This window comes from Typopeltis vanoorti, chromosome 6 (assembly GCF_054136105.1).
Source record: "Typopeltis vanoorti isolate ZY-2024b chromosome 6, IOZ_Tvanoo_1.0, whole genome shotgun sequence".
Taxonomy (NCBI): Eukaryota; Metazoa; Arthropoda; class Arachnida; order Uropygi; family Thelyphonidae; genus Typopeltis; species Typopeltis vanoorti.
The window spans coordinates 148676962-148690477 of record NC_143554.1 but is presented as its reverse complement, the minus strand read 5'-3'; the positions used below and the strand labels follow the sequence as shown (position 1 = coordinate 148690477).

The 13516-nt window shown below is 36.0% G+C and overlaps 1 protein-coding gene across 1 annotated transcript in view; it reads right to left on the bottom strand.

Moving 5' to 3' along the window:
• LOC150106076 (uncharacterized) overlaps positions 1–12759 on the bottom strand; it is an 89007-nt gene extending 76248 nt beyond the window's left edge. The window contains exon 1 of the mRNA XM_090394623.1: positions 12673–12759. Within this exon, the coding sequence (XP_090250749.1) occupies positions 12673–12759 (87 nt within the window). The remainder of the gene's footprint in view (positions 1–12672) is intronic.
• Between the last annotated feature and the right edge of the window lie 757 nt (positions 12760–13516).

The window sequence follows — 13516 nt, the reverse complement described above, 5'->3', positions numbered from 1 at the left end:
CAATGTTAAGATGTAATATAAGTTCTAAAGGTTTGTACGCTCTCAGCTAATCCCTGCAAGTTTTTGCTGAACATTGTGTCACGCGCAGCACAGTTTAAGAAACATCGTAATTGTGTATCGAGTCTCTTTATTCAAGTCAGCTATCACATTATTATTGAATTGCATATCGCTCCAACATAAACTCCATTTAATAAACCCACAGTATTCTTTACAAAACATACCTTCTCTTTATATACGTTATGCAAGTTAGTCATAATCAACTTCTCTAAAATGTGCAACACCACTAGAGAGATAATAGATCAATAATAGTTAGTTAAATCCATTCGTTTTGAACCTCCCTTGTACAATGGTACTCTCACAATATTCTTTCCACTGCTTCATTCATTTAGGACCCATCCTTCCAATGTTGAATTCTTATTCAGACTATGCGACATGATTGTCGCACAGTCTGAATAATCGGTGTAATGTAATCCGTGTAATCCATCTACAACTATTTTATCTCCTGCTGGCCACATAGTGAAAAAAAAATCTTGGCATTCTTCTTGAATCACAGCTCTAGTCTTTCACATTCTATGTTTTCTCTCATTTTTATATTACTCACTTCCCTGCCTAAAGTAGTGAATTCACCATGCAAATCCACCAGTCTCTTTATGTGCCTTTCATAGCCTTCCGTTATCCGAAATCATTAACCGTGTAACATAAAAACTCACGTTAAGAATGAGAGAAAATTTGTTGAGCTTTTGATAGACTATTTTCTCAAGCTGCATGTAAAAGAAAGAACTTGAGATCAAAGTGTATTAAATTTGATCGTAACGACAGACGTTGTCTAAGCTAAAGATGTAGCTGTTTTGCCAGCATTTTGGTGGAAGTTATAATGCCATATTGACCCGAGAAGTAACAAAGTATATGAAGATACCAATTAGGAATGGTTACATATTGAACTACAAAGACAGATATTATGACAAACTCGGGAGGATACTCTGTTGAATCCCTCACTATGTTACTAAGTGAGACGGATATCAGAATTGCATGAGAAGTTTTGAATATATATGATTGAATGATGTATTATTGAAATATGTTTATAGAGTTTGGGAATAAATAAAGTGAGAGTGAAATGGGTACACAATCTTATTAAGCAGGAGATTCATAAAAGAAGTGGATTGACGTGGAAGGAATATCGTGAGAATGAGAGCAGTTATGAAATATATGAACTCGTTAAGTTAATGGCCTTGGCAATTAACATAACGAGTTCTATACAAAAACTAAATCGGAGTGTGAAAAGAAATTGGCTGCAGGCTAAAATCAAAACAAAAGAATTTTGTCGTTATGCTGTAAGTGAAAGAAAGAATCAATGTGAAAGAATAACTTTACTGCATGTATAAGGTATCCTTGGGTCGCAAGCAAATGCGATTGTTCAAACAATGAGCGCTCACTTTCCCAAGATCTATCCACCAATAAGCGCTCACTCACCGTACCAATCCACCTATACCTTGGTCTTCCTCTGGGTCATTTTCCTTCCAACCTAGCGGAGAACACTCGTTTTGCTAATCTTTCCTCGCCCATTCTGTTAAGTGAACATATCACCTGATATTAGCATTGCTAACGCCTTCCTGGATGCCAACAACATCAGGTTTTCCTAATATCCTCGATTTTAATATGATATTGCCATTGATGCTGTCTGTTCACGCCGCTAATCTTTCTCAGGACTCTCATATCTGCGGTCTCTAGTCTTTGGTCAAGTGTTTTATTTCTGACCCAGTTCTCAGATCCATAAGTTAAAACTGGTCTGAACACTGTCTTGTATACAGCTAATTTAGTGTTCCGACTAATTTCTCCCTTATTCCATATGAATTTATTCAATTGACTTCCTACCATACCAGCTTTGTTGATTCTGATATCTATTTCCATATTTATTTTACCATCTTCACTAAAAATCGTACCTAAGTAGCTGAAATGTTTTACTTGTTGCATAGGTTCTCCATTCACAACACAGTTGACATTTTCAATGATTCTGCCTATTTTCATTGTCTTCGTCTTTTTATTGCTGACCTTCATGCCATATCTATTACAACAGTTATTCGATTTAGTCAGGGAATCTTGCGAACTTGTAGCGGATTTATTCAGAAGCATAACATCGTCCGCATAAAGCAAAGAGCTGACATTGACATATCCAATTCTGATATCATTTTTAATACCACTTTCGTTCATAATGTGATCCATATGGATAATGAATAACAGAGGGGATAAAGTTCCTCCTTGTCTCACACCAGATTTAAATTACAACAGTTATTCACTTTAGTCAGGGAATCTTGCAAACTTGTAGTGGATTTATTTAGAAGTATAACAACGTCCGCATAAAACAAAGAGATGACTTTGACATCTTCAATTCTGATATCATTTTTAATAGCACTTTCCTTCATAATGTGATCCATATAGATAATGAATAACAGAGGGGATAATGAATAACAGAGGGGATAATGTACATCCTTGTCTCACACCAGATTTAACATTAAACCATCTTCCTGTCCTTCCTTCAATTCTAACTGCTGACTTACAACTCAAATGAAGACATTTGAGTTGTAAGTCAAATGTTGAAAGAGCAATATCAAATTGTTGTAAGGGCAATATCAAGCAATACTCTGTAAGTATTGCTTGATATTGCCCCATTGACACCATATACCTGTAGCGTATTGAATAGCTTCTCTCTTGGCACCTTGTCATATGCCTTTTCCAGATTGACAAAACTTAAATACAGATCTTTGTTATATTCCCATGCTTTCTCGACTATTTGTCGTAAAGTGAAGATCTGATCCCGGCAAGTGAAGATCTCTTCCTGTACCTCCTACAATTCTAACTGTTGACTTACAACTCAAATGAAGACATTTGAGTTGTAAGTCAAATGTTGTAAGGGCAATATCAAGCTGTTGTAACGGCAATATCAAGCAATACTCTGTAAGTATTGCTTGATATTGCCCCATTGACAATGTATACCAGTAGCGTATTGAAGAGCTTCTCTCTTGGCACCTTGTCATATGCTTTTTCCAGATTGACAAAACTTAAATACAGATGTTTGTTATATTCCCATGCTTTCTCGACTATTTGTCGTAAAGTGAAGATCTGATCCTGGCAGCTTCTATTTGGGCTGAATCCAGCTTGTTCTTCACTACGCTTTTCTTCCACAATTCTTCTCAACCGTTTCTCAAGTATACTTGCATAAATCTTGCCAGGAACACCCATCAGGGAAATACTTCTGTAATTCTCACATTCCGTTTGATTTACCTTTTTATATATTGGTACTATGAGAACTCTACTCCAATCATCGGGAATTCGTCCCTCTGTCCAGGCCTTTTGAACTATGCAGTGCAGCCACTGTAAGACTTTTATACCACCATACTTCAGCATTTCTGATCGAATATTATCTACACCTGTTGCCGTTCCACATTTCAATCCTTTGATAGCTATTTCTACTTCAAGTATGGATATGTAATTCTGAATGTATGCTTGTTTTTTACCACTGTGCTACCTTTCCTTGTTTCATTTAGCAATTTATCGAAGTAATTACTCCATATTTCAAGGGTATCTTTTCTAATGTTTTCATGTCACCTTTGTCATTTCTAACTCCTTTTTCAGCATCTTTCCTCAATTTCTAAACTTATTCAACAACTTCCAGAATATTTTGCACCTTTTGATTTTATTTTCTATGTTCTTGCCAAAGTCCTCCCATGACTTCTGTTTAGATAGTTTTACACAGTGCTTAGCTACATTTGTCTCTGTGTTCTCTAAGAGCACAAGCTGACATATTTGCTAGGACTTTTGATATGCTTTCTTCTTTTCCGTCATTGCCTCTTTAACTTCCTGTGTCCACCATGGAGTTCTGATTTATCTATCCTTTCAGACAACCTCACCACATGCCTCTCTGCTGAATCAATCAGGGTTTTCTTCAAGGTTGCTACTGAATCTCCAAGGTTTGGTTCCTGTTCTCAAACTCTTTCATTTTTTCTTCAATAAGCTTTGTATATTTTAGTCTGTAGTTCATATATGAGAGCTGCGCAACTTTTATTCACTTTAAAACTTCTTACATGTTAGTCTTTTCAATATGAAATTCAGTTTTATCCTGCTCAAGACTGAATAGTGATTATTTTTAATTTCAAATCCTCTGTACACTCTGGTGTCCTGCACCAGGGAGGAAACATCACTATCAACAATAACATAGTCAATGAGACTTTTCTTATTCCTTGCCTCTTCTCTCCATGTAAATTTGTGCACATTTTTATGTTGGAACATGATGTTGGTAATAACCAGTCCATGTCCTGAGCAGAAATCCAACAGGTATTTGCCATTATTATTAGCTTTGCTCTTTTTCTTCCAAATTTTCCAAATATATTTTTGTATGTCTCCGCTATTTATATCCCCAACAAGGACAAACATTTCCCTTTTCGTTGTCTTAGCTGCTTTTTTATAAATCATCATAAAATTCCTCCACTTTTACCTTAGTAGAACCATCTGTGGGACCAGAGGCACAAACAAGTCTCATTGTCCAGTTCCCCATTCTCATATTTGCCCACATCACTCTACTTGACACTGCCTGCCATTCAAGAAGATTAGCCTCGTATTTTGTGTTGAATACTATGACTACTCCTTCTTTTACTTGATTGTTATTGCCTGAATATAACATTTTGTATTTATTGCTCAGAAAGATCTCACCAGTTTTTGTCTTTTTTGTTTCAGTCACCCCTATTATGTCGATCTGGTCCTTATCTAATACCTCAGCTAACTCCATTTCTTTGCCATTCAGGCTTCGTATGTTGATAGTACCGATCTTTAACTCTGGTGATGTTGAGTTGGTGTGTGTTTTCAGATTTGTTCCAGTAGCTGACTTTTCGCTGTTTGCTCTGGTCCCCTGGCAAAAACAACGAGGGCATTGTTTAACCAGGCGATGCCACAGGGGGCATGAAATTTTGTCATGTTGTACCATTATTTTGTATTTTGTCATGTTGCACCATTATTTTGTATTTTGGTTTAAGTCAATAAGAAGAATACAATTTGGTCGGCTAAATGCTAAATTGCCAGCCCATCCTCGTTCGTTCAGTGTCCAGGTAGATACCCAACAGGGTGCACCACGATATGGTGAGGATTGGACATTAGGTCAGAAGCCCTGGTTCGGTTCTCCGCATTCCTTTAAAGGCTGTGTGGAGGTTTCCTCTCAGTTATACAGCTATGACCGTTAAGCAGCCCTATTTAAATTATTTAATTAATTTAAATACTTTAATTTAATTATTAAAGTATTTTAATTATTGGTTTGGATATCATGTTTATGGATTGGGTTAGTAAGCAGCTTTCTGATAGATATTAGAATTGTATATGAAGAAGAGTGTCACGAAGTGTGAAGATTACAAGTGGAGTTTCACAGGGTTCGATACCGTGTGCTCTTCAATCTTTATGTCAAAGATATTGTAGCTGGACTAAATGTGGATATTCAGAATGGGGAATTGGACAACGTTTGCAAATGATGTAAAGTTTGGGAGAATTATTAGATATAGTGCTAATAGTTTTGATCTCCGTGAGGATTTGAATAAGATGAAAATGTGGCTTAATAAATAGCGATATCAGTGTAATGCATCTAAACGGCATGTTTCGAACTTTGGGTTCAAAAAATTCTTCATACTCACTATGTGGATTTATACTGGAAGAAGTGGAGAAACCAGCGGATCTTCGGCAGACAGTAGACAGAAATTTGAAGTATTATGAAGGTAATACAGAGAAAAGCTGCAGTGCTGAGGAGAGTTGAAAACCAGATTGGTTCCAACGTATGAAGCACTGAATAGACTATATATGGATTACGATCCTCAACTCCGATCCCCTAGATTTGAAAGAGATGAAATAACTCCGAAGGAGAGTAAGAAGCGGATGACCAAGTTGATATCAAGAGAGTGCAATAGTAGTTAGGGAACATGCAAATTACAAGATCCAGAGAAGATTAACGATGAAACGAGACATTTAAGCTGTTGATAGATATATAGCGGATGGTCACCAGGAATGTTTTTCATATGTTAGAATAAGGGAAAGGAACAAGCTCAAGGCTAATCCCTGGAATTTGTAAATGAAAATAGTAAGCAGGTAAGACGGTAAGAAATAAGTTTTTTCATGGATAATGGTAGCAGCACGGAATGCAGGGCCAGAGATGGAGGTGAAAATACAAAGTGTGGATGGTTTAAGGAGTGGTGTTGTCTAAAGTTGTCTAAAGTATACCTCCCTAATGATACTTTTGCCTTCATGAAGGTTGGAATAATAATAACAATTTAAGTCATGCTTGCTGATTACTCAACAGGATAATTTGTCGATGGAATTCATTGTTCCCAGCGACTGCACCGCCCGATCTATAGCAAATCTTAACCATTCATTCCATCCTGTTATTCGACTTCACACTGATAGCCTCAAAGCTGCATGAAACATTATTATTATTATTATTATTATTATTATTATTATTATTACTTATATCACTTTAGTTTTTTTTTTATCCTAACCGGACTTAAATCATCTGATATCATTAGTAGTACCCATTCCTCTCCTATTTTTCTGTCCTTCCTGAAAATACTATGCCGCATACACTCGATTCCAATACCATACTGTACCATACTGTACTCATACATAACACTGAGAGCCATTGATTGCCATAATGCAATCAATCTTAAGCAACAATGTATTTGACATTGTTGCCCTAAGATTGAAACAAACAAAGATAATTCATTTGTTCATAATGCTCCTGGCATTTGTGAATAGAGAGCAAGTTATCTCCTGATATTTTCATACATTTACATCTGCAATTTGCTTGACTTAGTTTAGCAACTTTCTCTGTCCGTCCCCAAACATAGTCAGAAAGTTAGAAAACCAACGCGAAACCCATTGATACCACTTTTGCATTCCTTTGCTGAACTTAATACATTCTCATCATTCGTCCCACTCTGATCTAGTTTTCTTCATTATCTCTGTATTAGGTCTCAACCCCATGAATAATTTCTGAAGCTCTGTTGCCAGATTAAATCAAATGTAAGCCGGCCATTCTTCTTATGCAAATTTTTTCTACTATGAATTTTTCTCCCATGCCCATCGAATAATTTCATATCACAGCTCTCATTCTTCTTCTTCTTCTTCTTCTTCTTCTTATTATTATTATTGTTATTATTATTATTATTATTATTATTATTATTATTATTATTATTATTAAGTGAGATTCCTAGGGGGATCAGGAACTCATCCGAGGAGACCACATACTACACGCACTAGCTGTGACACCTATTCATGAATTTATTCAGCTACTTGCACACACAACATCTAACGGAAATCCGTTCCAATCCCGCGCCACCCTAAGAGAGAAAAATCTACCCTTACTCCCTTCTGGACTGCATTCATTCTCAACTTCCTTGGATGCTTTCTCGTCCTTTCCCCACCCCCCAAAAAATGAAAAGTTCCATCAACTGAAATCCTGTATAAACCTTTTAGAAGTTTGTAAGTCTCAATCCTATCACCCCTCTTTATCCTGTTTGATAGTGTCTGCAGCCTGCAATTTTTCAATCAGTCTTCATAATCTTTATTCCACAATCCTGATATCATTTTAGCACTCTCCTTTGTACTCTTTCGACTATATCAGAATCACAACGGAAACCAGACCTGCACGCAATAGCCTAAATAAGGTCGTATCAAGGCCTTTTGAATAGCCAAAATGACTTCCTTATTTTTATATGTCAAGGTACGTTTCATCATTGCCAATATTCTTTAAGTTGTATTTACAATTTTTGGTATATGATCCTTGAATTCTAACTTCGTGTGTACTAAAACTAAAACATCCTAGCCTCATCAGTTTTTTCAAGCATAATCCCACCACGTTTGCTAGTACTCTAAATTACATTTATTAACATAAATGTAAAGTCATGCATTTTAGTGTGATTCTCAATCAGAAAATCACTCCATTTTCCCATGCCCACAATTCCAGACTATTCAAATCATTCTGCACGTGCTGCATATCAGTAGCACTCCTCATTATCGTACTTATCTTTACATCATCAACAAATAGCTGTATTTCACATTTCAAATCCTTCCCAATATCATTAATATACAGAGTGAATAACAATCGACCACGGACTGATCCCTGAGGCACACCACTGGTTATTACCATGAACCTTGCAGAATCACATTCCTCATATGCCACTTTCTTATATCTGTCAGTCAGTCAGTCAGTCATCTTTTTATTCATGCCAATATTTCATAATCCAATCCCATATTCTTCCATTTATACAACAGTATTCCATGCTGAATTCTGTCAAAAGCCTTAGAAAAATCCAAAAGCATCATAGTGTATCAATTTCCCTTGTCGAACTCATTGGTCTCATTATTATAGACGATGAGCAAGTTATTAAAACATGATCTTCCCAAAGTAACCCCATGCCTTTCATTGGAAAGTAGAGATTCTCTGTCAACACATTTCTAAATTCCAGCTAACGTTTCCAAAATCTTCACCACCACTCCTAGATACTGAGGCGTCTACAGTTGGATACATCGGTCTTTGCACCACCCTTGAGCAATGAGATTACTATACATTCTTTCCACTCGTTTGGAATCTTCCCTGTTTTGAGATTCAAATAATGTAGCCTGGTCAAGAGAATAGCCAGTTCTGCTAAGCACTCTTCTAGCATTCGTGCTGATATCCAATCAATCTCCTTTTGCACAATTCTTCAGTTTGTGTAATAGTTCTATTACTCGCCCTTCCTCTCATCTACATGAGTTTCCTCATACATTGAAGAGGTAGAGGTGAGTTCAATGTTGCATATACCAGGTTGCTTGCTTTTATCAAACTGGCTGCTCATTAGTTGAACAATTACTTCTGCATCAATCATCCGCATACCATCTGCATTCCGTAGAATTATTATTTCAAATTCATTCTTTCTTTTATTTGCAACATAATGATAGAATTATTTTGGGTTGTCTTCACTTGCAGAGCCAGTTTCTTTTCTTACTCGGACTTAGCTCGCCATACAAAACTTATGATTCTTTGGTCTTCTGCTTATAATTACAATAACTAATATCGGTCCTCACGAGGAATAGAGTGAGGACTTCCATTTGCATGGTCCGAAAGTTGTTTGTAATTTTTTCCATTCCATCGGGAAAAAAATGAGTTGAGACAGTGTTTATAGAGTTGAAAGATGCCTTGAGAGAATAGATTATCTACCCATTATTTCGTCCACAAGAACATTTGTAAATAAAGATTCAATATCCTGAGTGGATAGATAGAATGTCCGTTGGTGATACAAATATATCTCCTAGTTTTTGTACAAAGTGTGGCGTATTTTCAGTTTGCGTCAGTGCAAAGTTTTCCCTTTGCACATAATATATATTTTAGAAATATGCTCTTGCGCGATCGCAAAATTGAACCCTTTCTTTAAGATCTTAGCTTCTACTGATGTCAAGTTGTGATTCGAAAAGTCAAAAGTTAAATGTGTCTAATGTGCTCTTTTCTAAGATTATCAAATTTTGATAACAAATAAGTAGGCGTTCTAATACCATCTGCGATCGGTCGAAGAGGAATATCGTCTTGTGTACATTGGATTATCCATATAAACGTGTAGTTAAGGGATGCATGGATTTCAATTATTTTTTTCTCGACATCCGTAAGCCATATAGTCATGTTGCATAAAAGGTTATTGGTTTCTACATGGTTTGTCCAAGTAGGATCATAATCTAATGGAGAGTAAGTAAAGGTGTCAGACAGTAAAATTGAAATTTTGGGCATATGATAAGTCATATTCAAGATAACAGTTGAATTGCCTTTGTTGGCCTTAAATACCATAATATATTTATTCTTCCTTAAATTTGAAAGTGCAGTTTTTTTCTAAGGAGCTAGTATTCTTTTTAGGAGGATGACAAGACGGTCTTTAACCTAACACCATTAGAAACAGGTTCAGGTATAAAAAAGGGCATTTTCCACTCACATAATATATATTTTTGGAATGTGTTCTGGCGCGACCGCAAAATTGAGCCCTTTCTTTAAGATGCTAGCTTCTGCTGATGTCAAGTTATGATCCGAAAAGTTAAAACGTACCTTATCATCGGGTAGGGTGGGTCTCCATTTTAAAATCTTCTCGTGCAAAGCGTTGAATTTCTTTATATGCCTATTTTTGAGGTTAGATAAGTTTTGTTGAAAGTAGAGTTGATCATATTACTAAACAAGACCATTAATGAGCATCTATGCCTTGTGGATTATATTTTACGTAACATAGCTAAAGAGGCTTTTCGATTGATCTGTTCTGCTCTTCTAGAATGAATTTTGAATCATCCTTATATACAGGATATTTCTTCCACATCATCTTTTTCTTACGAATCTCTTGCCGAATTAGATTATATATCCATTTGACTCCTACCCTATTTATTCTTTGAACTCTAGGGACACATTCTGATATCGCATTATTTAAGTATTTTTAAACACTTCATCTGTCGATATCCTTCCCTTCCAAAAACTGATACCATGGAACAGAACTCAGCATAACCCTCAGTTTTTCATAATTTCCTGCTTTTCAGCTCAGCATGTAACCTTTCCTGAATGGAACATTCGTAAAGCTAGCCACTTCCCAAGTGAGTACCGTATGATCACTGTCTCCAACTGCAGGCAGAATAGTACGTCTTTAACTGAGATGCCCTCTGACACTATAATCAAATCTAACAAACTCTGACCTCGAGTTCCTTCTGTCGCATGCTCAGAAACATGTGATAACATGTGATATGAAGATAAAATATTTTGTTCTCTCCAAAGTGCATTTAGCAGAAGATAAAATCTTTTTTTTTTCTTTTTTTTTTCATGCCAAAACCGATTAGTCCATAAATACTTTCTAGTGACTTAGGTTTCAAAGCTGGATAACTAATTGAAGAACTCAACATAACCGGTAAGGAATGTACAGAACTGACCGAGGCTTCTAACCGAATGTCCATTGCTATGATTAAAAGTCAACGTAGATACTAAACGAATGAGGACGGTCTGGTAATGCGTGACTCAACCCTTGGAATTTGTACTACGAGGTCTAGCAGAAAGGTAATGAGATAAAATTTTTATAAAATCGTGTATTTAGTTAAACGTTTGATACAACGTGGTCGCCTTCAAAGTAATCCCCCCCCCACACACACACACATCCAGCAAGAAATTCACTGGTTCTAACGTTCCTTCCATGCGGTATAACAGGATTGAAAGTCCCCTTCTGTCAGCTTGTTCATGGCCCCTATCCTTGAAAAAAATGTCAATTGGAAAGAAGTCGTGCGAGTACGGTGATCTATTTTTTTTTTGCATGGAATGAGAAGGCGCATTTTCGTGAAGCAAGATCCAATCAATTGCAGACGTGAGATGCACCTCTAATACGTGTGTTTTCAACTGTTTAAGGATTTATTTGGACTACATTTAACTGACAATTGCTCCAAGAGATAGAAATTTCGCTGGATCATGCCGTATTCCATCCAGGACCATCGCATAGTCCGACCTTCCAAAAACCGTCTTGTGCCATTTGAAACACTTGAGCACGTGATAAAGAAACATTACTCTACGACAGCTTAATTTTATCGAACATTTCAATAGCACTGTCGTTCAGTTTAACACAAAATTTGATTGCGCAACGTTGTTGAAGATTGCTCATCTCCATTTTAGTGACGAAAACCCACGAAATACACTTCCTAAAAACCCCGTAACTTGACAGGCGTTTGCCCTGCTCACGAGAAAATGGTACTGCCAGAAAGAGCGGAATCCGTTTTAACATACTACCCCATCTTGTGTTCGACAGTGCTGCCAATTGTCGCGATAAAAAAAAAACCCTCGTTACTTTAGTTTGTAGATCCCGTATGTACTGGATTAAACCGTAATCAAATAATATGCTCGAACAGCTTTTTCCGGTTATAATTGATCCCCACTGTTTTCGCCATGCAACCAGATAGAACAGTCAAATCCAATTTGAGGAATAACCATCACTATATTAAACTAATATGAGGACAGTTGAATAAATGTATATTCAAACACTAAAGTAGATATAAACACTTAGACCCTATTCTGAATTACTGATTTGACAGATTAGAAACAAAATGATAGATCAGAGACTATTGATAGCAGAATTCTGTGACAACTTAGTGGATGTGCGAAGGAAACATTATTGGTAGAATCCTATTAAAAACGAAAATGTTAGAAATGAAACTACCTTTCTTATTATTCAAATATATATCATAGTGGTGGTGGGCAGTAGATGGCGTTGATGTAGATGATTGGTAGTAGAGGTTCGGTGTTATGGTGAAGACGAAGAGTTGTACAGTAGGTATCCTCCAGTGATGAGTCTACGGAATTCTTGGAGGTGTCACGAATAATAATAATAATAATAATAATATGATATGCACTAGGAAAGTATCGTGAAAGATGCTTGGAAGGTGATAATAACAAAAAATTGTATGTTGTGTTTCAAGTTTGTTGTACAAAACTGCGTAAAACCCAAATTTTATTTCATTTTTATATTGTGAATTATTTCATAAATTTGCTTCAAATTAAACTGCAATGACATGAAAAGTGTTTCAACATAATAATAAATTATATATTCATATATTAGACGGGTTAAATAAAAAAAAATAAATCTGAATATAATTAACTGGTATGCTTACGTTGCGTTCTTCAATTTCACGAGCCTTCAGACAATATTCACAATCCTTTGGAATTTTAGAACATAATTCTACAAAATGTTGCGTCATATTCATTTGACATAACTCCGTCTTGCAGAATGGACACTCCATTACTTATTCAAGCAGTAAGGTGTTTCTTTGATTCATGAAATAATAAAAGAGCATTGTGTATCAAAAAATAGTGATATTCTAAAATTTAAGCCTTTGGCTCTTCATATATCTAATAATTCTAAAATGACTTTCACTCTAACAACGAAAGGTTTAAAACAATTGAAAGTGCTTATATAGAACGTGATCTCTTATATAATTAATGGGAATAAATGCTACAAAATTCGTTTGTACTGCCATGCGTAATATTATGTAATCAGGAAGTCAACTTTCAATCACCAGTTGCTGTATATTTCCGAGCTATTTTAAACATTCAGTAATATGAGTTTTGGTCACAATTTGGTGCGATAAAAACCAACCTCAACTACTCTAAGAAAGCTGATGTACAGTGCCAAAGAGCTAATAAAAGCCATGAATTATCCTAATAATCGATATCTATACGCTTCGATGGAGATAATAAAATACGATGGATTTGCTAAATGGATAGCATCTCTACTCAAAAACTAGCAAATTGTGGGCTCTCATAGTGTAACATTTGTTAATGTCTTTAGTTGTGAGATTATTGTCTGCCATTCATGTCATATTGGAAAAAAATTCGTATCTGATCTCTAGAGCAAGGGTTCCTGATTTTAACCCTTAACCTTATCCAATAGTATTAACACGTCGTCAAGGAAAAAAATTCGTCTTTAATCTCTAAAGCAAGGACTCCTGATTTTAA